A 27,277-nucleotide genomic window follows, 5' to 3' on the forward strand; every position below is an offset into this window, starting at 1 on the left:
AAAAAATCTGTGTGATGTAACAAAAGCAGTACTAAGAGGGAAGTGGAGAGCAATAAATGTCTATATCAAAAAAGTAAAAAGCCTTCAAATAAATAACTCAATGATGCACCTCAAGGAACTAGAAAAGCAGGAATGAATCAAACCCAAAATTAGAAGAAAAAGAAACGATGATGATCAGAGCAGAAATAAATGAAACTGAGACCAAAAAAAATACAGAAGATCAACAAAGCAATGAGGTGGTTTTTTGAACAGATAAAGAAAATCGACAAACCTTTAGCTGGACTAAGGAAAAGAGAGAAGATCCAAATAAATAGAATCAGACATGAAAAAGGAGACATAGCAACTGGGACCTAAGAAATATGAAGACTCATTAGCGACTATTATGAACAACTATATGGCAACAGATTGGAAAACCTAGAAGAAATGGATAAATTTCTAGATACATACAACCCACCAAGAATGAAATATGAAGAAACAGAAAACTTCAACAAAATAGTCATGAGTAATGAGATCAAAGCTATAATAAAAACTCTTCTATCAAAAAAAGTCCACGACCTGAAGGCTTCACTTGAATTCTGTCAAACATGTAAAGAAAACTAATACTGATCCTACTCAAACTCTTCAAAAAAAAAAAAAAAATTGAAGAGGAGGAAATACTTCCAAACTCATGCTACAAGGCCAATATTACTCTGATACCAAAAGCAGACAAAGTGACAACAGAAACAAAAACTACACGCCAATATCACTGATGAACATTGATGCAAAAATCCTCAGTGAAATACCAGCAAACCGAATTCAACAACACATTTAAAAGGGGACTGAAAAGATTGTTCACCATGATTAAATGTGATTCATCCTAGGGATGCAGATGGTTCAACATACGCAAATCAATCAACATGATATATCACATGAACCAAATCAAGAACAAAAACCATGATTATTTCAACAGACTCCAAAAAGCATCTGATATTCAACATGCCTTTATGATTAAAAATCCTCATCGAAATCAGTATAGAAGGAACATACCCCAAAATAATACACGCCATATATGAAAAACCCATATTAGCATTGTGCTGAATTGTGAAAAACTGAAGGCCTTTCCTCTAAGGACCAGAACAAGTAAAGGATGCCCACTTTCAGTATTATACAACATAATATTGGAAGTCCTGGCTGGCGCAATTGGGCAAAAGAAAGAAAGGGCATCTGAATTGAAAAGGAAGAAGTCAACTTAGCCTTGTTCACAGATGACATAATCTTATACCTAGAAAAACCTAGACACCACCAAAAAACTGTGAGAACTGATAGATGAATTCAGTGAAATTGCAGAATTTATCAACATACAAAAATCAGCAGTGTTTAAACTTGCCAATGGTGAACTATCTGAAAAAGAAATCAAGAAGCAATCCTATTTACAACAGCTACAAAATATAAAATACCTAGGAAGCAATCTAACCAAAGAAGTGAAAGATCAATGTAAGAAAAACTATAAAACTCTGATGAAAAAAATTGAAGAGAATATAAAAAATGGAAGGATATTCCATGCTCATGGATTAGAAGACTTAATACTGTTAAAATGGCAATACTACCCAAAGCAATTTACAAATTCAATGGAATCCCTAACAAAATACCTATGACTATCTTCACAGAATTAGAAAAAATGTCCTCAAATTTACATGGAACTACAAAAGACCCCGAATAGCCAAAGTCATCCTGACTAAAAAGAACAAAGCTGGACGCATCACACTACCTGACTTCAAAATTTACTACAAAGCTATAATAACCAAAACAGCATGGTACTGGCATAAAAGTAGACACATAAACGATGGAACAGAATAGATGATCCAGATATAAATCCACATATACAGCCAACTCATCTTTGACAAAGGTGCCAAGAACATTCAGTGGGGAACAGTCTTTTCAGTAAAGGGTGTAGGGAAAACTGGATAACTATATGAGACCAATGAAATTAGACCTGTATTTCTCACTATCCACAGAAATCAAATCAAAATGGATTAAAGACTTAAAAATATAAGACCTGTAACTATGAAACCACCAGAAGAAAACACTGGGGAAATGCTCCAGGAGATTGGTCTGAGCAAAGTTTTTTTGTGTATAAGACCTCAAAAGCATAGGCAATCAAAACCAAAATAGACAAATGGGATTACATCCAGCCAAAAAAACTTCTGCACAGCAAAGGAAAAAAGTAACAAAGAGCCTTCAGGATAGGAGAAAAAAATTTGCAAAGTGTCTACCTGACAAGGTATTATTAACCACAATATCTAAGGAACTCGAACAACTCAATAGCTAGAGAAAATGAGATTTAAAAATGGACAAAAGATCTGAACAGATATTTCTCAAAAGACGACATACAAATGGCCAATAGGTATATGAAAAAAATGCTCAGTGTCACTAATTAATCACAAATTAATCACAAATCAAGACTACAACTGAGATATCATCTCACCTCAGTTAAAACAGCATATGTCAAAGAGACAGGCAGTAATAGATGCTGGCAAGGATGTGGGGAAAGGAGAATCCTCATAAGCTGTTGGTAGAAATGTAAATTAGTACAGCCACTGTGAAAAACAGTATGGAGGTTCCTCAAAAACTAAAAATAGAACTATCATATGATCCAGCAATTCCATCACTGGATATACGTCCGAAAGAAAGGAAATCGATATATAGAAAAGCCATCTGCACTCCAGTGTTTACTGCAGCACCATTCACAGCAGCCAAAATATGAAATCAACCTAAATGCCCATCAACAGGAGAATGAATTTTTTAGAAAGTGGTATATATACACAATGGAATATTATTCAGCCAGAAAAAAGGAATGAAATCTTGTCATCTGCACCCACACGGATGGAACTAGAGGCTGTTACGTTAAGTGAAACAAGCCAAGCACCAAAAGACAAATACTGTATCTTCTCACTCAAATGTGGGGGCTAAAATGGGATCTCATGAAGATGGGGAGTAGAATGGTGATTATCTGAGGCTGGGAAGGATAGGGAGAAGGGTAGGGAGGAGGAGTGATGAAAGGAATTTTTAAAAAATATAAATATATAATATAAAATGCATATTTTATATAAAAATATAAATGTACTTATTATCACTAAACTGTACACTTAAAAAAGATGGTAAGTTTTATATGTATATTTTACCTCAAAAAAAAATTTTTTTTTTTTTTTGAGACAGAGTCTTGCTCTGTCGCCCAGTCTGGAGTGCAGTGGTGTAATGTCAGCTCACTGAAACCTCTATCTCCCGGGTTCAAGTGATTCTCGTGCCTCAGCCTCCCGAATAGCTGGGATTACAGACGTGCGCCACCACTCAGCTAATTTTTGTATTTTTCGTAGAGACAGGGTTTCACCATGTTGGTCAGGCTGTCCCAAACTCCTGATCTCAGGTGATCCGCTCTCCTCGGCCTCCCAAAAGTCCTGGGATTACAGGCGTGAGCCACTGTGCCTGGCCTCAAATTTTTAGTAAGTATAAAATTGAAAAAAAAAAAAAAAGGCAAATCTGCAAATACTCTAGGAAAAGAAATAAAATAATCAGGTTGCAAATATATAGTTTAATGTTGTGACTTCCAAAGATTTTCACTAATATGCTGATTATATCTCTTCTCTCAACATCTTAGGATTTCTAGTGTGAAACACTTCTGACATATAAGAGGCCAATCACTTGTGGGGACACCAGACTGCTTTACTACATACAAATTAGCACTCTAAAACATTTTGATTCCAGGTTTGAAGTTTTAAGACAAAAGACATTTAAATATGGACTTATTCAAGGCCTGCAGGTAAACCATCCTTTAAAGCTTTTAAAAGAAATGCATTATTCCTGACTATTTAAACATGTACAGGGAAAAGAGTTGAAAATATAGATGTGTATAGGGAGGGAAAGACCTACCTGAAGATCTGCTAAAACACAATGGAATACTATGCAGCTATAAAAAAGGATGAGTTCATGCCCTTTGCAGGGACATGGATGGAAACCATCATTCTCAGCAAACTAACACAGGAACAGAAAACCAAACACCGCATGTTCTCACTCATAAGTGGGAGTCGAACAATGAGAACACACGGACATAGGGAGAGGAACATCACACACTGGGGCCTGTCGGGAGCTGGAGGGCTAGGGGAGGGATAGCATTAGGAGAAATACTTAATGTAGGTGATGGGTTGATGGGTGCAGCAAACCACCATGGCACGTGTATACCTATGTAACAAACCTGCACGTTTTGCACATGTATCCCAGAGCTTAAAGTATAATACTGATGATGATGATAATAATAATAATAAAAGCAGATCTGCAACATTAGGGTCGGGCGATGCCTGGGGAAATGCAAACTCACTCTAGCCCTTAGGCTTGAAAGAAAAAACAACCACAAGCATAATTAAAGCTGTCAGTTTGCTGCCTATCTTTCCTCTAAATCTAGATAGGACCAATAATCTCCAGCCTGGACTTCAGTGAGTTTCAGTGTTTTAATTAAAAGAAGGAGTTACCAGGCAAGGTTGTGGAATGTCATTCACTGAAAGCCTTAAAATAGCATACATTTTCATCTGCCTGGGGCTAGAATGGGAACAACGGATGACCCCTCATAGCTGCCTCTAGGGCTGAGAGACCAAGGTTAAAGATGATCCTGGAGCAGCTCAGCAAACACGGAGTCATTAGTTTTCTGGCCTGGGCTCACCTCCCTCCGCACCGGGGTGCTGTGCGCTGCAGCAGAGGCGAACTGCTCCAGGGCCTGCTGCTGCTCCTCGCTGGGCGGCTCCGGCACGGGCGCCCCCGCGCGCCCCTGCGCCCCCGCCGCCTCCTGGGGCTCGGCCTCCTGGTCTGGCTTGGATTCCGAGTCTGATCCAGATTCGGTCGTCATGGTTGATTGTTCTGCAAGCAGAAAAAAAAGGGAAGATCAGGTCACTCCGTGCAGCTACCTTCCCTCTGCAAGAAAACTAGGATGCTCACTGTGAACAGCTCAAGAGAACCACAAGGAGAGAGGGAGATGCTACCAAACCCTATCCTATTCCACACACCCGACAGATGACTTGTCAGCTTCACCAATGAGATGGGTGCCCACCAGGGGCTCAAAACTAACATTTATCTAGGAGGAAAAGTTGATTTGTAATGATCACAGGCTTTATTCCTATTAGATGTTTGCCACAAGAGATTGTGAAATGACATTAAAGAAATGTCATAATAATGAAGTATCTTATATTCAATTAAAAAAATTTGCTGTATCACCTGCATATATATTTCAATCGCTTGAATGATTTAATAATGGAAGCACACATTCTTTCTCATTTCCCTCCCCCTCCCTATCTCTACACAGGCAACCCCCCGAATCTACAGACACTTCAAGGAACAAATGCCTTTCCCATGTGCTTTCTCCTAATCCAGTTATCCCTCTTTGAGTTAGCAACCGAGCTACAACAGCAGCTTCTTCAGGGACTCGGGATCTGTTCCACTGGCCATAGCTGGAGGGGCACAGGCAGGATCACCTCTCCCTCCCTCCCAAGTTAATTCTCATCTTCTTCCTGGCTTCCCCCTATTTCCCTTGAGTGTTGAAGGGTAAGTTTATCTCATATCTCATAAGGAACTCAAACAACAGATCTTAATATATAATAATCTGCTGATACATCCTTTAAAAAGACCTTCTAAAATATGACCATCTTCCCAAAGATTGCAAGTCAAGATGTTTCAGGATTTCGTGCCTCGGTTTCCACACGTGCCAAATGAGGACACTGAACATGATAATACCTAAATAACTTATTTCTTGCTATTACATTTTTCTCCTACTAAGATATGCCACTATGTTTTAAAAGTAGATTTTTGCTCTAAGTAGCAAGAGAGCTGCTATTATGCCAAATAGATACCATGTCATTTTAAGCAATTTCTTTTCTTAGGTATATGGAATAAGTATCTCAAGTACAAATATTTCATTATTGTCATATAATTTCCTTTCCTAATTCTAATTTTATAGTAAAAATATAAGCAAAGGACTAGTGTAGTGCTTTAAGCAAATTATATAATTGGTATAATATAGAATTGTGCAAAAATAAAACTAGTAACTTCTTAGTTCCTAGCTTCACAATATATATATAAATATATTTAATAATTTGAAGAAAAAGGGAACATCACAAATACCAATCTAGGTTATAAACTAAATGCTATATCTGTGTTTTCTATTTAGGATTACTTTCACAATCACCAGATATTCGTTCTGTTGAATAAAAGAGATGTATCAATTTGGCATGTGCTTAGTTGCCCGAAGCATATGTAAATATCAAGTCCAAATACAGAGAAAGGTAGTGATGCAAATAAAATGAACAGACTTTCTTTTTTCCTGTTATAATACATTTTATATGTTCAAGCAAATCTTAAAAGTAAATATTATATTCTCTTTTGTATGCTTATCCTGGAAAATGGCCTAAATATATAGAGAAAACAGTGGAGGAGGAGGAAAGGTCGTGGGGCGCTGCAGAATTTGGAGCCTTTGATCAAATTCCATCTTTTGGAAGGGAAAGAATTAGCTTTAACAGTCAATTCAACGCACCAAACACTTACTGAGTACCAAATATAAGCCAAGCACTGCTTGTGGTTTAGAAAAGAGATGCATCTGTTGTAACCACTAACCCCCATCTCAAGGAGCTCCTAGTCTGTGCTGGAAATATGCTCTCTGGAACCCATGTTCTCCATCTTCTTTTGGTAACTAAGCTTTCAGATTTAGCAGGTGCCCTTCACCCAGCTTGAGACTACAATGAGCTGTGGCTGTGGATTAAGACTTGACCAAGGAGACAACAGAAAAAATAAATGCACTCAATGTTTAGGTCATCTTCAGAAAGACAAAGCCACTTGCCCTAGATTTCCCTTTCCCACTGGCTGGATATGCAAGTCTTAAACCCAATCCTGGACATGTCACATTCAGGGGAATGACAGAGCCACCCGCTCCAGCATGGGTCTCTGGATGACCTCCTGGTCCACGACCCACCTACTCTGGACTGTGATGTGAGGTAGAAATCAACAACTTTAGCTTGCATTCATTTGCTCAGGAAATTGCTCATTCTATTTCCTGAGAAAATGAATATCCCATGATTTTAGTGTTATCCTCCTAGTCGGGAAACCATTTTGCATCTGCTTTTGTCTTAAATCCAGGACCATCTCCAGAGAGCCAGCAGTACACACACTAAATAAAAATGTAAAATGGATAGAGTCCAACAACCACCTACCAACTATCTAAAGAACAAAATAATGTACCATTATCATCTATGACTATACCATATAATACCTTACCTGCTGTATATCACACAAATCACAGCAGCTCATACCTCAAAATAATCTACTATGCCCTTGTCACGTATTTCCTAGGTATATTAATTTTCCAGCACTAAAGGCATAATATAATAAATGCAAATCATTGCCGTTTTGGCCAATTTTAATAAAATAATACTGTCAAGGCTACTGACAGATAAAGTAATAAAACTTTGAAATGAACAGTTTTTTAATGCTGGAATCTCACTAGAATCAATATCTAATTCCACATTTCTCAAAGGACATAAGCTCTTATTATTCCTACAAATAAACCAGTATGGATGGCCTAGATCAGCAAATTCTATTTCAAAACTTGTTTCCTCTTCCCTACCCATATACCAGTGTAAGCAAGCAATAACCTGATTTGTAATGGGAAACTATTATAAACATCTAAATACAATATGTCTGGCTGGGCGCAGTGGCTCACGCCTGTAATCCCAGCACGTTGGGAGGCCCAGGCGGGCGGATCACTTGAGGTAAGGAGTTCAGGACCAGCCTGAACAACATGGTGAAACCCTGTCTCTACTAAAAATACAAAAATTAACCAGGCGTGGTGGTGCTTGCCTGTAATCCCAGCTACTTGGGAGGCTGAGGCACAAGAATTTCTTGAACCTAGGAGGCAGAAGTTGCAGTGAGCTGAGATCGCACTACTGTGCTCCAGCCTGGGTGACACAGAGAGACTCTGTCTCAAAAAAATAAATACAAGACAAGACAAGACAATAAAATACGTCTAACTTCAACTCATTATTTTAGTAAGTTTATAGTGTGCTCCTTCACTCTTAAACCCAAATGCTAAAACATTTATTTTAAACTAGATTTTCAAGATATTTACACTGCTTTGGTTCTTCTTTTTCTTATACTTATTCCTTGCTTTCTAGGTGCTTGCCATTTAAAATCACAGCCTTCCCTTTCCAACTAACTAAAAACTATTGTTTTCCAAAGTTCCCGTCTCTTCTGATAGGTTCACTTTGCACCAAACTATCTGCCAATTATTTGGGTTACTGGAAGCAAATATCATCACTTGAAATCCCAAATAGAAAGTGATACAAAATGTATTTATGCTTAGTTTTTACTGAAACTGTCCTTTCTTTATACTAAATTTACCTTACAATTGTGTTTTGCTCAGACTTTAAAGGTTTGGATTCCTAGAAACTCTAAATCCTAAAAGTTGGGGTAAGGACATTCATAAGTATGCTAGGCAGATGGCAAGAGGAGTCCTTAATTTTTTTTAAAGAAACGTAAATCATACTTCAATATGCCTCTCTCAGGAATATATTTATTAAATGAACACCAAAAGAAAAAGTAATGAGCTTCAAAGGATGCCTGTGCAGGTGTGAATGAAATCATCTTCACAATCTCCAACCTAATTCACCTATAAAAACACAGCCATTGTCATGCATTTTGGGCTTTGATCCTTTTCAGCTCTAATTTTTTATTCCGCAGAAGTAAGAAAAAAAAGTCAGTTAATCCTCATCTTTTCCACTTTTAGAAGTGGCAGCTCTAAAATCTCCATCTCCTAACTAAATGACTGCTAAATTAGTTTCTGTATTCAAATTTACCTACCTCTCTTGCTGACATGAAAATTCAGTGGCATTTTAGTAAAAGACACAAACTAAAGATTTAGTGAAGGAAAATGCTTAATATAAATTTCTGTCATTTATGTGTAAGACAGGATTCCTACAGAATAACAAAGCACTTCATAAAAGAAAACCTCTCTGTACCATTTACCTGTCTAACGAGGATATAGGACTCAAATGAACAAACTTTTTAACACCAACCTTTTTTTCTTTCATATTCCAAATGTAAATTTATAGGAGAAGTGGGTCCTACTTAGCGTAAGTATTTGTGACTACTGAGTACTATCCACCAGTCTGCTAAAAACCATCAGTTGCTAGCAAGCTAGAAGACAGTAATATTCTTTGGCCCTTCTACTGAATTTTTTCTAACTGCATGAAAAAAAAAAAGCCCTAGTATCATCCATCCAAAAAGAAAATTCCCAAAAGAAACCAAACGACCAAATGGTCTCACATTCCACTCTCCTACTCCCTCTAGTAGGGCCCTACCTCTCTACTTTTCTGCGGTGCCAAGCTTCTGGAAGGAATTTTCTTCTCCTGCTGTCATCACATCCTCCCACTCACTCACCCTTCAGTATATTTCTCATAATTCTAGTAACCTTGCTAAGGTGACCATGACCTCCCTACAAGCCAATTCATCCTAGGTGGCATCCCTTCTCATCTTTCAGTTCTCCAGGTTTGACACCCTCTTGGTTTCCTTCTATCTTTTCTGGCTACTCTTCCTTATTTCCGCTTGTCTCTGCATATCCCATTTCTCATATTCTATTTCTAAACGTCGCAATTCTTTATGAATCCGTCTCACTCTTCAAATCCTCTTTCTTGGAGAGCTCATCCACTTCATTTCAAATATGATGACAATTCCAAATTTTGTGACCTCTCACTGAGCTTCAGATCCATAAATACAACTCTTCTTCTCACTTTTTTACCTGGCTATCTCAGAAGCACCTAAAACTGAACATTTTTCCATCCAAACCTTTGATATCTGCACCACCCCCTACCTGCTGCCAACCCCCCAATCTGCCTGACTCCTGTCCTCCCCATTGCAGCAGGTGGCCTCCATCTGTCCAGAGGCTCATGCTGGGATTGGGACAGCACTTCCCTCTCTATGCCTAACTCCAATCCACCTCTCTTGGCAATTTCACCTCCTGAGTTGTGTTTAAAGAAACAGTAGAAGAGGCTGGGTGCAGTGGCTCATGCCTATAACCCCAACACTTTAGGAGGCCAAGTTGGGTGGATCCTCTGAGGTCAGAAGTTCAAGACCAGCCTGGCCAACATGGTGAAACCCCGTCTCTGCTAAAAATACAAAATTAGCCGCGTATGTGGTGGGCACCTGTAATCCCACCTGCTCGGGAGGCTGAGGCAGGAGAATCTCTTGAACCTGGGAGGCAGAGGTTGCAGTGAGCCGAGATTATGCCATTGCACTCCAGCCTGGGTGACAAGAGTGAAACTCCATCCCCGCTCCAAAAAAAAAAAAAGAGAGAAAGAGTAAAGAAAGAATGGAAGAAGTTGTAGGCAGAGGATTCCGATCAAGCAAAAGCAGAACAGCATGGAGGATCACATGCACTTACTTGCGTGAGGTTACATGGTCTGCTGTGGCAGGAAGGAAGGGGTGCATGAGAGTGATGAGAGGTGGAGAAGGGACTGAGAGTGAGCCAGACACAGGCAGGTCCCGCAAGGCCGCCTGACCCTCGCTAAGGAGACGTCATCTTGTCATCTCGTTATCTCGTTACTCAGGGTTCATCTGGCAGCCATGGGAATCTCAGAAAGCATCAGCTGGGCTTCTCCATTGTTTCAGCTCAAAGCTAGGCCAAACTCAGAAACCACACAGGCCCTGAAGGGGCAGCGGGGACAAGTTGCTCCTCAAAGTACAAAATGGTTAAATTCAGGACTGGTCATTATTAAATATCTTCAAAAAGTTGACAATAAAGGGTTGAGATGCGGGGACAATTCTGACGGTTTGTGAAAAACAAGCTTTTTGGCCATGCTAAGTTCAAATCTTGAAGGCCAATACACCAACTCCTGTGGAGCTGACTTTTTAAGATTATGTAAGAGGCAGAAAGTCAGAATTTTTGTGAAGACATAATAATTCAAAAGTTACTTTCACAACGGCCACTACAAATCTACAAAGGATTACCAACATTCATCAATATGGAGACAAAGATTTCATAACAGCATTGCACATTTACAAATCAGCATTGGAAACTTAAAACAAAAACCAAATGAGACAATAATAAGGCCACAGGCCCCAGTCTGCTGCTTCAAGGAATGCACATTCAGACAGGTTACCTCAAGAAGCCAGCCAAGCGCCATGCCCAGGGTGTGCGAACACAGCCCGGAGAGGGGCTTTAACCAAGTCTGTGGGGACAGAAAGGATTTTTACAGGAAAGAACCCTTGTCTGATTAAAAAAAATCACTAACTTTCAATCTTAAGTTAAATAACTAGTTTTAAACTTTAGACACAAACATTGCAGGCTACTTCGGAAAGATAGAAGGGCAATCAGGGATAAGTAAGAGTGCAGGGAGGTACTGGGACAGGGCAGGAAAAATGGGTTCTGGGCCCAACTCTGCCGTTTGCTCTGTGACCTCAACAGAATGTGGCTTCCCTTTCTGTTGTAAAATTCCAAAACTCTAGGATTCCTGAGAACCAAAGACACTGTTATATTCACAGCAAGAAATCTCAAGAAATGTTGCTAAGTGAAGACAGATACTACCTGATCCTACTGACAAGGCTCCAAGGGCATCAGCTCGACGGGCAGGCAGCTGCCAGCACTCTAGTGAGCGGCCGACCTCTCCCACCGCTGTGTGGGTCAGGCTGAAGCCTTCACTAACTATTGGAGTCTATTAAAGTTTGATTTAGTTCACTGAAGCAATACTGTACCCAGATAACCTGAAAAAGTTGAAAAAAACGCTTACTTAGTAGATTGGGAAAATCTGGTTCATCTGCAGTAAGCTTTTAGCTTTTAAGTTCAAAAATGTTTAGATCTTCTATGTGTGAGCAGAAAAATCAACAAATATAGTTTAGAAAATATATCTAGATATGGTGACTACGGAAGCATCCACCTTACCACTATATGTTCATATTTCCAAATCCAACTGCTACCAAATGCCAGCGTACGAAATTGCCCATGCTTCTGAAATACCAAGAATCTTTGGTTGATCCCACATGTACCCAAATACCTTTTAATAAGCAAAGGAGGCAGCTGATGCCCCTACTCGAGGAAGGGGACCTATGTTAGCAGAGAACTCTATTAATAGAGTTCAGTGACAGTATTAATAGGAGAGGCAGGGTTCCCCTGGGGGCAAAACTACTTGCAAATTAAGTCTATTGAGGGAGTGGCAGAAGAACCAATTCAAATTCTGTTCTAAGATCTCTGCACTGTGAACACTTTGTCAAAAGCAAGGAAGTTCCCAGACTAGGATTCCTGAACTTCAGAGGTTCAGAAAAGAGGTTCAAACTCTGAAGATCTGAGAGTTTGTTTTGCTGTTTTAAAGGAAAGTGTACATTCAGCAGTGACATGGCTGTACATACTGACAACGCTTTTTTGCTTTATGTTGGAAACTTATGAATTAACTTAGAAATACTGGCTATATCATTGCTTCATTCATTAATACATTCCTTTAACGAACATTTCCTGAACAGCTGTTCTGAGGCCTAGGGATATATCAAATAAAGATGAACAAGGTCTCTGCTCTAGTGGAGACGACATTCTATTTGGAGGAAAACAAGAAATAAAAAGTGTCAGTTAGAGACAGACGTTTTTAAATAACCCAATTAAAGGAAATGGCTGGCTGCTCCAGAATGGATGGTTAGGGAAGGCTTCTCCAAGAAGGAAACATTTAACCAGTGCTGAAATATCAAGAAGAATCTGCCCTATGCAGATACACACAGTGGCAATAAAGCCTGTGACACAGAAGATGATGCCCAGGCTTGGGCAAGGAATGAAAAGAAGGCTCGGGTAGCTGGAATGCAGGGGTGTGAGGAACAGGGGTATAAGATAAGGCAGATGTGAGGAGGGGTCAGATCCCATGGGTTTACAGAGCTGGATTTTATTTGAAATGCAGTGAACATTCTGAGGTGAGGAATGACAGGGTCTTACGGATGCTTTTAAAAGGTCATTCTGGCTTCTGAGTGCAGGCGCAAGGTAGGAGCAGGGGACCCAGTGACTAGGCGATGGCAACAGTCCAGGTGAGGGAAAATGCCAGAGCAAGGCAGCAGGTGAGGGAAGGCAGGCAGGTGGTGCCTGTCCAGCACCCATCAGAAGCTCTGACCGCAGCTTTGGTGAGAGATGAGAAATGCACCAAGCTGATTAGGAAAAAGCTCCCACAAATGTTAGGTGTCTTAAAACACAGGGATCCCTAGTGGCAAAAATATTGTTTCCAACAGGCCCTAAGGCAGGGAGACTACAACAAACAAGTGTCAAGTTTCGACAATTATTCTTCTAGGCTGGATGCTCCATAACCTTTAACGTGGGAAATCATTCGTGAACCCGGTATCATCAGCAATACTTCTAAAAATCATCCCGTTCAGGCGAAAAGTAATGCCAGCCTTCATTTATAACGGATATATTCCTGTGGTTTAAGTGACAGCTCCAGTCTTCCGAAAAAGCAAATTTAAAACAGATTAACATGTAGAAGTTTGGCCTCTTGAGTAGAGAATATGCTTCTAGACTTCATCTGAGAACCCAACTAATGGATAAATGAAAACTGCACTTACACGTTTGTTTCGACATAATCTGGCAGAGAATTTTAGTCTCCATGACATTTTTACATGACTATCACTGATGCCATCGTTATCAGAAACTTGCTTTTAAAGTTTCTATGTGGTCTACACAAGAATTCTGTTAGTGCTATTAGTCTGCACGTGAATCCTGCCCGCCCTGGGTTGGACTTAGAAAGAACCACCTCACTAAGCACAGGGCAGTGTTTCCCATGACATACACTTTTTCGCTTGACAAGCATTTTCACATATTGTTCTAAACATGGCAGAAATACTTTAAAGAGTTGTTCCCAAGATACGAAACTGCTAAAAAAATTTTTCCCAGGAGTTAACACAAATATTTCAATTGAGCTTCCTGATAGCTGTGCTTAAAATAGTTCATCAGTGTTCTCTATCATTAAAATGGAGTTCAGATGGCCAGGCGCGGTGGCTCACGCCTGTAATCCCAGCACTTTGGGAGGCCCAGGTGGGTGGATCACCTGAGGTAAGGAGTTCAAGACTAGCCTGGCCAACATGGTGAAACCCCATCTCTACTAAAAATACAAATATCACCCAGGTGTGGTCGCGGACACCTCTAATCCCAGCTACTTGGGAGACTGAGTAATGAGAATCGCTTGAACCCGGGAAGTGGAGGTTGCAGTGAGCTGACAATGCGCCACTGTGCTCCTGCCTGGGCGACAAGAGAGAGGCTCCATCTCAAAAAAAAAAAAAAAAGGGAAAAAAGAAATGGACTTCAGAATTGATGACATCATTTCCCTTAGCAAAGGCATCCCCACAACAGCATCTTTGAGGTTTTAAGCAAAAAAATTAAATCAAATTGGACATTTCAGAGCATCAATGATATACATAAGAACAAAAGTATTCAGCACTTATGGTAAACTGAATCCTGGAGTGAGTGAATAAACTAAACATAGCAATTATTTTCTCCATTTTCTGTTAACCATAAATCACCTTTTGTAAGGGAGAAACCGCATTGTGCCCTCAATGTGCCAGGCATAATTTAAATACTGCATATGTGCTTCTTAACTAAACTTTAAACAAATCTGATCATATCCTCCCTAATGGTTCCCTAAAAGAAAAGCTGTGTGTCTAAAATGCACAGGATCCTCATGAGTTTGACAGAAATAATTCTCTGTAAGCCGTGTGTGATGCTGTGATTACTTTTTAGTTAAACGGGGATGACGCCTGAGAACATAAAGGAAGCTGGTCACTCGGAAGACACAGGTGGGGGTGTTAAACACCTCCCTCCTGCTCTCTACATGCTCAGCTCACCTCAACAGGACAGGGGTTAAGCCAGGTTAGTGAACAACTCGTCTAAGTCACAGGATAAGGTGCACAGCATCGAGAACTAAATCTGAGTTCTGCCTCCAATAACAGAGCTGTTTTTCCCACACAAGTCACGTACATTGGTATGCTATAAAACCCACTCCTCCCCTCCTATTCCTCTTTCAGAAATGGGCAATCTATCAAAGGTATTGCTTTATGAGATCATCTGCAATCGCACGTTGCCAATATGCCATCTTATCCTTTTACTTACTGTAAGTCAAATATTAATCAATTCAAATTTTTAAAAAGTTATACTTTGTTTTGGCCGGGCACGGTGGCTCATCCCTGTAATCCCAGCACTTTGGGAGGCCAAGGCGGGTGGACCACGAGGTCAGGAGATCAAGACCATCCTGGCTAACACAGTGAAACCCTGGTTCTACTAAAAAAAATACAAAAAAATTAGCTGGGCGAGGTGGCGGGCGCCTGTAGTCCCAGCTACTTGGGAGGCTGAGGTAGGAGAATGACGTGAACCCAGGAGGTGGAGCTTGCAGTGAGCCGAGATCGTGCCAGTGCACTACAGCCTGGGTGACAGAGTGAGACTCCGCCTCAAAAAAAAAATTATATTTTGTTTTACAGACTATCTTCCCTGCTAAATACTTACTGTGTGTATATATATAGCACTACAACACCAGTGTCTTCCGTTGCTAAAAAACGTAAATCTAGTGTGAATCTTTAAGATTCTGTCATTCTGTCACAGGTTGACATTTATTCCCAGGAAACAAAAAATAAACGCTCACTGTTGTTTCTAGAGAAAACATGAATGGCACTGAGTCTGCTTTTCGAGACCCAACAACTCGTAACTTTCCACTATGGTGGCTTCAAACTTTAAAACAGACTGAGCCTACATTGTAATCAGCTACAATTTTGAAGCTGTTACTAGTGGGAAGTCAGTACCTTTCAAGACATAAATGTCCAACCCTGTTGAAAATTTCCAAGCATTCCTTTGCTAAAATCAAAAGAGGAGAGAAAAGAAGGTAGCATATTTTCTCTATATTCTTCGCCAGTTCTATTCAGAGAAGAAGTTATTAGCAAAAAGATATCTTTGGCACCTTAATTCAGGAGCATATTTTTCTATTACCCAACATCTGACTCTGCATCTGTGAGAAAGGAGGTGTGAACCACAGAGAGTGCATAAATTAAAACAGAGTCAGACTCTTTGTACAGTCATCCACCACCAAAGAAGAGCTCTCCAACTCCTTCTGAAATGGGTCTGTCTTTCACAGAACCACTCACTTTAAAAATAGGGAAAAGGTTATGCCAAAAATTCCAACTTCATACCTTAGTGAGGGGGCAGTATACCCTCTACTATCTGGGCATATTTGACGAAGAATCTACGGTTCAGGTTTTTCTTTGTAGGTGCCAACACCACAGCACAAAGGACAGAGAGAACAACAAAAATGGCTGTCTCAAAATGACCTGGGCACAAATAATCTGTGCTTCTAATTCCCTGTCTGTCCAGGAGAATTTTGCATACAAATAGACCCTAAACAAATAATGAATGAATGAACAGTCTGTGTTTCTGCATCTCATGAATGTAACAGTACAGTACAGTACTTATTTCTAGGAGCCCTGTAAATTCATACGGACAGCAGAACAAGGAGTTGCCTTGGACATTTTCTGTAACTGCACACATGTCTCAAGGCTTTTATCTCTGTGGTTAGCTCCTAATGATAAGCTTCATGCAGGTCCCCAAAACTAGTCACTGTAAGCACGTGTGGTGAGAACGAGAAAGAAAACAAAGGAGGGGGAGTAGGACGTTCTGGGGACCCAGGAAGGCAAGCAGCCTGTAAATATTTGTATCTTACCTTTGAAAGGAATCCCAGGCGGTGAGTACAAAAGACTCACACAGCATGAATAATGTTTGATGAAATCAATAAAGAAATAGGGGAAAAAAATTCACTTCTATCACCACAGAAAATAAAATACATAGAAAAATTCCAGGTATTCTATTATTGTTTCTATTTAATACTCATAAAATCATACAAAGTAACCATTAGCAGCCTGGGGGTCATTAAATATTTAAATGAATGAATGACTGAATGTATCAGTTTCATTTAACCTACATGTGTCCTAAGTCACAAGTCTACAAATGATGTCTTGGGAAATGGGATCTAATTCAATCTGACCCCTGAAGCCCCTTGGCTATTTTATGGTACACGGCACTGAACAGAAATGAACACCAATTAATAGCTTTCAAGTCTCCCTCATATAGAATATGCTAAATTTGATCAGTTACCCACTCCTTTCGATCTCAACGTTTTCTAGGCCATTTCTGTAGCCCAAAGCCAAATTAATGGAATTTGGTTTTCCCTACAGTTCTATATCATTGACTTTGTTGCCCCACAATTAATTAAGCATTCACAACAGAATTTATCACAATTCTTACAGAGGGAGGAAATGGAGGACTCTTTTGGCATTCTTGGAGAGTGTGACAGACTGTTGGCTTTCTTTTTTTCATCCTTCAATACAAATGTGAGGCCAAGTGTCTAATAATTCTGTTTTTACTGTAATGCATCCACTTTTATCTCTTCACCAGCAATGGATGGAGACTATAAAGAATGTTCTTTCAAAGGTCTCCCTGGCACACAAATGAGTTGCCTGAAAGCAGTACCTCATCAAGTTCTCTGAAGGTGCTGATAAGAGGATTCCTTACTCCAGGGCTGTTCACCGTGGGCCTGTAGCCCTGAAAGGGCTCCCCATTTGTGCGTCAGATACTCTGTTATGGAAGCCATAAGAGACAGCTGGCTCAGCCGCCATCTTCCCTCCTGCCTCCTGCCTCTGAGGTGGCTCAGTAGATAAAAGGACCGCCCTGTGGTTGGGGCTGCCTTCTGATACGCTGACTATGGGAGTTGAATGTCCCACACAATGGTCAAAAATGACAGAACAGCTACAGGTGTGATGTTCCATTTTAAATTCTTTGTCCCCAATGGGCAACTAAGCCAATAAATAGCTCTTTCAATTTTTGAATCCACATATTTCCAGTTCAAAGGGGATTAACTCAGAAATAAATGTGAAAAAACTGAAAGGCTGAAATGCAGTGCCTCTTTTAAATTTTTTTATAGGTTCTTTGTGTCTAGGTATTTTTTTAAGGTTTAATCACAGCAAACCCTGCTTCACTTTGTATACTGATAATTTTTTTAATTACTGTAGTTTTCACAATGAAATTAGTTTTAAATCCTTTAGCTCATCTATTTAAAATGAACACAAAGTAAATCTGTCTAAGTGGAAGCTTTATATGTGGTAAGAAGCTACACTAATTCCTTATTTTAAACTCTTCTGTTTGGAGGGTTCCTCAAATATGCATGGAAAGGGGTGTTTGCTCCTCTAAAGTAGACCTTGACAAAGAACTGGGTCTAGAAGAGGAGAAGCTGAAAAGGAGGGGTGCTGCTCGAAGCAAAACAGAGACTGAGAAGAGTGGACAACACTGGTCCCAACACATTTTCCCAGGGAGCTATGTCTGTTCTGGAAAGCGTCAGAAGTTTGGGGCTAGATGAGAGCTTCCTGGGCCCCTACTTGAGTTTCTGACCTAAATTAGGAAAAAGGAGGATACAGAGGAAGACAGATCAAACTATTTCCTGAGACAGGAAGGTAGTTCTTTAGGAGGGAAAAGGTGAGCTACCATCAGAGGCCAGACAGCTGGAGCGGGTAGCACTAGCTACCGACCCTGGGGAGGCTGCAGATTAAGCCCGCGGTTTTCAACATCCAGACCCACCAGGACAACACAGACTTAAGTGATAAGTCAAAATGTCAAAGAGTGACCATCTCTGGACGGTTGACTCACTTTTTTAGATTTTCTACAAAAGTACTATTTTTGTGATTAGGAGAAAACAAACCAAGAAAGTATCTCTTCTTAGAGATGAATGGTAGTCAAAGTTATATTTATTACTTTTTTAAATACTCTTTTGGCTAGGTGGCCATTCTACTGTTTTAACTTAGTTTTTTATAGAAAAAATAATTCTAATATAATTTAATACATCTGAAATACACCTAAGTATTCATCCTACTTTAACGTAACCGGATGCCACTATTCAGCAAATGGAGCAAAACCAGTTAAGATTTAAGGTTTGCAGAGGATGAAACTCAGACCACTTGGAGCAAAAGCATCTGGACCGCCCGAGAAAAAACACATTCTTAAGTTCAGGTGTACAGAATCTCCAGAGCACACACGCCTGGGTTCCGCTCCCACGAATTCAGACAGTGTCTCTGATGGAAGGCTCCAGGCACAGGTAATTTTTACAAGCTACAGTAGGATTCTAAAATGCAGCCTGCAATGAGAGTGGTAAGCTCTCATTATCTGCACTTTTAATAAGCACATAGGTGATTCTTCCACAAACTACAGTTTGCCAACCACTGGCCCGTCTCCACCCCAAAGCACTGAATAACTGCATTTGAAGACAGAAATGACAAGGAGAAAACAAAAGACCATTGGCGCTAGTCAAGGCTATCAATTTGTGCATATTTTGATTACTATGACAACGTGGTACAGCAATCTTAACGCTTTTTTGCGTTTCATAGATGGATACATCATTTTGTTTTTCTGGTTTATTTGGAAGGTATATGCTGACTACATTCTTGAATTTTAAGATCTTAAATTTAATAAGATGCAGTACTCATATCAAGCTGTATTTCACAACGGAGATATTTTTCCATCTCAGTCATGCTCAGTCTCTCCTGAGAAGAATATTAAGTAATCATATGTGGTAAGGATATTCTCCACATATATTAGTAACGATTATTGCTGAAAACATCTTATTTCCTCTTCTTTCCAAAGAAGTGCCTCCCTTTAATTGGAATAAGCTTGCCATTGAGGAGAATAGGAGAGAAAGAGAGAGAAGCCTGCACAGGAAAGGGGGAATAATAGAACTCTGCTAATGATAATTCCCAGCTACCTTCAGTTTCGGCCTTAGTAACAACTCCAATCTGGACACCTATTCAGACCTTACCCAGGGCTTTCAATTCAGCTCCACAAAAACTTGCTGAACGCTCAACCCTGAGTTGAGGACTTGTTCATCTAACAGACTTTTTTTTAAAATTTCTTTTCCCCAGGTAACTTCTAGAACCTAAGAAATTTTATTTTAGAAAGCCTTCAGGATCAAATCTCTTATTTACTCAATCCTGAATGTCAAGAAAATCTGTCCAATTATCTTCTCATAGTATCTTCACTGTATTCTTTTCACCCAGGCAGCCCTGTTGAGCTTTTCAGAGTCACACAGGAGTGGGACCGGCAGTGAGTCCAAAGAGATTTCAAGGGCCATTCACCAAATTCAGTCTATGATATACTTTAGCACAACTAGGGACTAGGAACCCAGCGTTTTTACAGCTTGAGAAACACTGGTTGGAAAAAGAGTATAAAAGAGTAACCAAACAGGGCCGCAGATGAGCATCTGCTCTATTGTTTTCTACTGGCATTCCTCTCCAGCTGGGTCCCGGCAGCTGTGGAATCGACAAGCTATTTCTTTCTAAGAAATGAAGTATTTTCAGTTGTCCCCCAGCACTGACTTCTCCTCCATACAACAGTAAAGGCAACCACAGGTGTCCTCAGCTATTCCTGATTCCCAAGCCTCATCACAGGAGCTTCAACAGTCATGAATGACCCAATGAGCTGCAGTGCTCCAGGTGCCGCGTGAGCTTCTAAGTCTCCAATGCCCTTGAACGTGCTATGCTGCTTCTGTGTTTAGAAGCCCCCAGTCCACCCATTTCCCCAAGCACTCTTTCACCCTATACTTCAAAGCTCGCTCCAACACCACCTTCACTCAGAAGTCTTGCCCAAGTTCCCTCTGCCCCGTAAAATGGTCTCCTCCATCCACCGCAGGCATTTGTATCCCTATGACCACGCATCTGTCATTCTGCCACCAGACCTAAGAGTCTGAAGGACAAGTGCGCGATTTTCTTTTCTGTTGACTAAAAGTCTACATCAAACCTATGATGTCCAAAAGTGAACACCTGAAGTTCTCCCCAAATCAGGGCATTCCTGAGTCTTCCAGAATAGTCAATCAATCCATCCTCCCAGAGTCTGAAGCCAAAGAAAATACAAATCAACAAAAACATCAAAAAGTAACTTTTTCTCAGGCACCACGTGATTCTTCAGCAAATTCTGTGGCTCTACCTGCAGAATATCTCCAGAATGTGATCATCTCATCACCTCCGCACCTTCGCCTCTGCCCCTCCTCACCACACTTCCACCTAAACCCCTGCCTCCCACACCTACATCTCCTCTCTGCCCTCCACACCTTCAGCTCTTATCCTCCCCACCATACCTTCACCTCCAGCCCTTCCCTCCACACCTTCACCTTCACCCCTACCCTCCACACCTTCACCTCCACCCCTACCCTCCACACCTTCACCTCCACCCCTACCCTCCACACCTTCACCTTCACCCCTACCCTCCACACCTTCACCTCCACCCCTACCCTCCACACCTTCACCTTCACCCCTACCCTCCACACCTTCACCTCCATCCCTACCCTCCACACCTTCAGCTCTTATCCTCCCCACCATCCCTTCACCTCCAGCCCTACCCTCCATCCCTTCACCTCCACCCCTACCCTCTACACCTTCAGCTCTTACCCTCCCCACCATACCTTCACCTCCAGCCCTACCCTCCACACCTTCATCTCCATCCCTTCCCTCCACACCTTCACCTCCACCCCTACCCTCTACACCTTCAGCTCTTACCCTGCCCACCATACCTTCACCTCCAGACCTACCCTCCACCCCTACCCTCCACACCTTCATCTCCATCCCTTCCCTCCACACCTTCACCTCCACCCCTACCCTCTACACCTTCAGCTCTTACCCTGCCCACCGTACCTTCACCTCCAGACCTACCCTCCACCCCTACCCTCCACACCTTCATCTCCACCCCTACCCTCCACACCTTCACCTCCATCCCTACCCTCCACACCTTTAGCTCTTACCCTACCCACCATACCTTCACCTCCAGACCTACCCTCGACACCTTCACCTCCACTCCTACCCTCCACACATTCATCTCCACCCCTTCCCTCCACACCTTCACCTCCACCCCTACCCTCCACAACTTCAGCTCTTACCCTCCCCACCATACCTTCACCTCCACCCTTTCCCTCCACACCTTCAGCTTCACCCCTACCCTCCACACCTTCACCTCCATCCCTACCCTCCACACCTTCAGCTCTTACCCTCCCCACCATAGCTTCACCTTCAACCCTACCCTCCACCCCTTCACCTCCACCCCTACCCTCCACACCTTCAGCTCTTACCCTCCCCACCATACCTTCATCTCCACCCCTTGTCTCCACACCTTCACTTCCAACACTACCAGCCATAACTTCACCTCCACCCCTCCCTGCCACACCCTCACCTCTGCCCCAGCCTACTCCGCCACATTACTTCCACCACTAGCCATCACGTCTTCTCCTCGCCTACCACCTCACTATCCAGTAACTGCTTGCCCAGTTACTCCAGTGTACCTCCCAATGGTCTCCCTACCTCTGCACTCTCTGTACTGTGTTTTTCACACAACAGTCAGGTTGATCCTTTTATAATATGAATAAAAACATGTTACGTCTCGGCTCGAAATCCTCCAATGACTCTGCGTTTCCCTTAGAGTAAGCTCCACTGTCTGGATACGCTGGCCTGAAAGAGCGCTACTCCAACGCCCTCCTCATCTACTTCTGTTCTCTTCTCAGCGTCCTCCCCACCACTCCTCCCACCCAAGGCCTCTACATTTGCTATTCCTGCCTGGAACATATGTCTTCCTTGGCTTACTCACCGACACTGTGTTCACGTCTTTGCTCAGATTCTCCTTCTCAGCGAGGCCTTCCCTGTCTACCCCTCCTGGCTCTGTCCCCCTTTCCTGCCCCTTTTCTCCCTAATACCCATCACTAGTCCAATATACTACCTACTTCAGTTGCTGACTTTGGTTTTTACTGTCTCCTCCCATCAGAGGCTCTAAGCCCCAGGAGGTGGGGGATTTTTATTTATCATATCCCCTCTATTGCATCCCCGGCGTCTACAATAGTGTGTGGCATGTAGTGGGTGCTCAAGGAGTATCTGCTGAATGTAGGAACTCAGCTTTGGGATTCCAAGCCCTTCAATCCTAAGTGTCAGGCACTTAGCAGGTCCTCATTACATTATGTTTGCTGAATGAGGGCACCCAACGGCTATATCCTTAAAAAGATAAGTTTTAAGTTGTGCTTTGTATTACAGGTAATTTCTGGACAAAATAACAAATAATAAACAAATTTACTAAAATTATGAGAATCATTTTTTTATAAGGACAGTCCAACCTAGTGAAAAGTGCGTAGTCACTGATGTCAGACAGACGTGGGCGAGAATTCCAGCCCTACTACCTATTAATTGTGCATCTAAAATGAAACAGGCAAACATGTCTTTATTATTCAGAAAAGCACTTGGAGAACGACCCATCCATTCTAAATCCTGACCCTGATGCTCCTTATTTTATCTTCCTCATGAATGAGGCTCTGATATAGGCAGACTACTGCTTGTCTTAAAACTAAAGAGAACACATTAAAACACACACACACACACCCCACACACACACTCCACATACTCACACACACAGACACACAGAGCAACCAATCGATATTTAAAACATGGATGTTACATCCAGGAAGCATAATATAAACTACCCAGCTTATAATTAGCAGTAAGCAACTTGATATGAGCCTTGTCTTTTTCAAAGAGGATTAACAGTAAAAGCCAAAAGCACATTATTTAAGATATTGAGACATTAATAAATGCCATTAATTACTGTTGCCAATTGGTATCAGTTACCAATCTCCTACAAAGTGATGACATCTAACAGATTATGTTCGGAGTTAGCTGTGTCCCTTACCAACTGTGTGAATTTAAATTATGTACACTCTCTAAAAATCAATTTGTTTCCGTTGAAAAATGTAGATAAAATACCCAATCTTATCATTGTTGAGTACATAGCATTAATATAGTACAACACACACTGGAGGCATTCAATAAATGGGCCATCATTATTTTTAAACCAGTAGAGCTATTCTTTTTGTTACTATCTCCTGGCTAGAATTTATTCCAGCATTAAAAAAAGAAAATGAACAGCTTGTTAAAATTGAATGATGATTTGGACCAAGTTCCTTACAACTTATGAAATATTGCCTTCTCCTTTAGAGCTTTCTAGGCCTTAAGATCACGAGTGCTAATAAAATCATAATGAATAAACCAAATTAAGGAACAGGTTGAACTCTCTCCTTGCCACTCTGTCAGAAGAATAACAGTAGCATCTATCACTTTTGTGCACTTGTCATTTCCAGTAACGTGCTTACACGAACTCCACTGAAAATCTGAGCTTAGGAGATAATTATCTTACCCCAGGACTTTCTCAGGAGGGAGACAAGGGAAAGGCAATTCAGACAAAGGTTATGGGGGACAGCGACGCCCTTGGTTAGCCAGAAAGACAATGAAAATAAATTTTCTTAGCATAAAGGAACCACAAGTATAAAATAATAATTACCAGAGCTATTTCTTATCTGATACTGTAAATACTTCATCTTCTTCATTTAGCTTCTAAAAGACATGATAAAACATCAACAACAAAAAATCTTTACTTTCCAAGCTGTGTTTTTCCCCTGGTGATGGGGACAAAAGGGAATGATTTACTATTAGTATAATTTCTACATTAACACCGTCCAACCAAAAAGAAGACATAGTTTCCACGGAACTATCTCTGCTTAATGCCAAAACTTGTGCAAAGTATTCCTTTCCTATTTTCCAAACACATTTGCTCATTCCTTATTACCATGTATCTGCTTCTTACGTATAAGAATCTAACAAGAGGCCGGGCGCGGTGGCTCACGCCTGTAATCCCAGTGCTTTTGGAGGCCGAGGCAGGTAGATCACGAGGTCAGGAGTTCGAGACTAGCCTGGCCAACGTGGTGAAACCCTGTCTCTACTAAAAATACAAAAAATTAGCTGGGCATGGTGGCACGTGCCTGTAATCCCAGCTACTCAGGAGGCTGAGGCAGGAGAATCACTTGAACCTGGGAGGCAGAGGTTGCAGTGAGCCAAGACTGTGCCACTGCACTCTAGCCTGGACAAGAGAGCGAGACTCTGTCTCAAAATAATAATAATAATAATAATAATAATAATAATAAAAGAATCTACTAAGAGTGCCAGCTATTTGATGTGTCCATTATTTAAGTCTGGTAGCAACACCCAGACCAGTTAAGCACAGATTATACGTAAACATTTTAAAAGGCAGCAAACTTTGCTTAATTGTGAGAACAAAGACAATCTTTAGGGATTTGTAATCAGTGCCATCTGCCTGGGAGTGCTGAGCAGTCTCTCATGAAAGTGTTACAAGCCCAAAGCAGCAGAGGCCAGTCGGGAAAACACCCTTGAAGGTAATAAAGTCAACAGTTTCCATCATCAGACACTGGCATAATGCTGAGAAACTGTTCATAAACATTCCAACTGGTTTTGCTCTTGCCTAAGAAGATGTTTTTAACAGAAAAGAGTTCCTTTCAGGATTTCCAAGAAGAGAAAATAAACCAAAGAACACAAGGTGGCCAGCCCCCATGGCAGAGGAGGGTTCGGGACCTCACCTGGACCAAACAACACCCTCTCAACCTCGGAGGTGGGTATTCACTTTCTTGAGTTGGAGAACTGCATCTTAAAAACCACACTAAGATGTCCATTCCTGGTGAACACCAACTAGCTCATCAGAGATGTCAGCAGCTGCCTATGGGTAGCAAGGTCCTGGGAGAATAGAGTTAAACGTGGTAGGAAGAATAAAAGGTTTGAAATTTAAATGAAAGTAAAAACATTAATCTTCCTATTTCACAGTTTGGTACTTTAGAATCACACTAATCTAAAAGGAATCGAAGGAGATCAAAAGGTAAGTCACCTAGCCCCAAACTGCATCTGCTCAAACCAAAGGCACAGGCTTCACACAAAGAAACCATGAAACCAGAGTCAAATTGCTCTGCTTACTTTTGCCAAAGCACCTTAAGAAATTCCTGCCGATAGGGTTTATGTTGTTTTTGCTATCATTCTGCTTTGTTTGGGTGTATAATTTTCTTTATAATCATTCACTCGTTTCATCTATCATACAGTAGCATGCATATGCTACGTGCTAGGTCCCAAGGATAGGAAAATAGGAGACTCTGTTATCTCGTTTGCAATTTTACTCCCACTGAACAAGTTACACACGACGATCATTAAAATAGCTAAACACAAGCCAACGAGTGATTTACAACTAACCACCAAATTACAGCCAGGTTGGGAAGAACCTATACTCCTAGAACGCACACTGACCCCATATTACAGATGCAATAATTTAATATGGAAATCAGGGAAAGCTGGTATTGCAGAATCAGTTTAACACTTGAGGGCTTGTACCTCGGAGAAAGAGCTTTTCATTTGAAGAAAGATGTTAATGGGATATGACTTTGCAGGTACTGTAATTTTGTTACTAAACTAGTATCAATGACCCAGCGAACAGCTGCATCTGAAGGCGTTCCGGTCTGCTAACAGGCCCATGACTACACTTAGTAATGGGAAGTCTGCATGACGAGCGGGCCAGAAAGTCCCAACTTTCTTCCCTAAGGACCCACGTATAGCATCATCCCTTACATAAAACCAAGCCGCATCCCCAGGCAGCTGTAGATCCTCAGTCTTGGCTGGAGCATGGTAGGTGGAATCACATAACATTTACCTAATAGTCCTATGATCTCAGCTGAGGTGAAAAAATAAACATGTAGGAGACTGACAGGCAGGGCTGGGTAATGTTTTCTTTTTTTTTTTTTTTTTTTTATTTATTTATTTATTATTATTAAACTTCAAGTTGTAGGGTACATGTGCACAACGTGCAGGTTTGCTACATATGTATACTTGTGCCATGTTGGTGTGCTGCACCCATCAACTCGTCATTTACATCAGGTATAACTCCCAATGCAATCCCTCCCCCCTCCCCCCTCCCCATGATAGGCCCCGGTGTGTGATGTTCCCCTTCCCGAGTCCAAGTGATCTCATTGTTCAGTTCCCACCTACGAGTGAGAACATGCGGTGTTTGGTTTTCTGTTCTTGTGATAGTTTGCTAAGAATGATGGTTTCCAGCTGCATCCATGTCCCTACAAAAGACACAAACTCATCCTTTTTTATGGCTGCATAGTATTCCATGGTGTATATGTGCCACATTTTCTTAATCCAATCTGTCACTGATGGACCTTTGGGTTGATTCCAAGTCTTTGCTATTGTGAATAGTGCTGCAATAAACATACGTGTGCATGTGTCCTTATAGCAGCATAATTTATAATCCTTTGGGTATATACCCAGTAATGGGATGGCTGGGTCATATGGTACATCTAGTTCTAGATCCTTG

The 27,277-nt window shown here is 41.2% G+C and overlaps 1 protein-coding gene across 21 annotated transcripts in view; it reads right to left on the minus strand.

Annotated features, from left to right (window-relative positions):
* The window catches only part of EPB41L3 (erythrocyte membrane protein band 4.1 like 3), a 238,929-nt gene that overhangs the window by 92,827 nt on the left and 118,825 nt on the right, over nucleotides 1-27,277 (minus strand). For all 21 annotated transcript variants that reach the window (XM_073006458.1, XM_037982480.2, XM_037982485.2 and 18 more), the window contains exon 2: nucleotides 4,691-4,884. In XM_073006458.1, coding sequence (XP_072862559.1) covers nucleotides 4,691-4,873 — 183 coding nt within the window. In that variant the 5' untranslated portion in view covers nucleotides 4,874-4,884. The remainder of the gene's footprint in view (nucleotides 1-4,690; nucleotides 4,885-27,277) is intronic.

This window comes from Chlorocebus sabaeus, chromosome 18 (assembly GCF_047675955.1).
Source record: "Chlorocebus sabaeus isolate Y175 chromosome 18, mChlSab1.0.hap1, whole genome shotgun sequence".
NCBI lineage: Eukaryota > Metazoa > Chordata > Mammalia > Primates > Cercopithecidae > Chlorocebus > Chlorocebus sabaeus.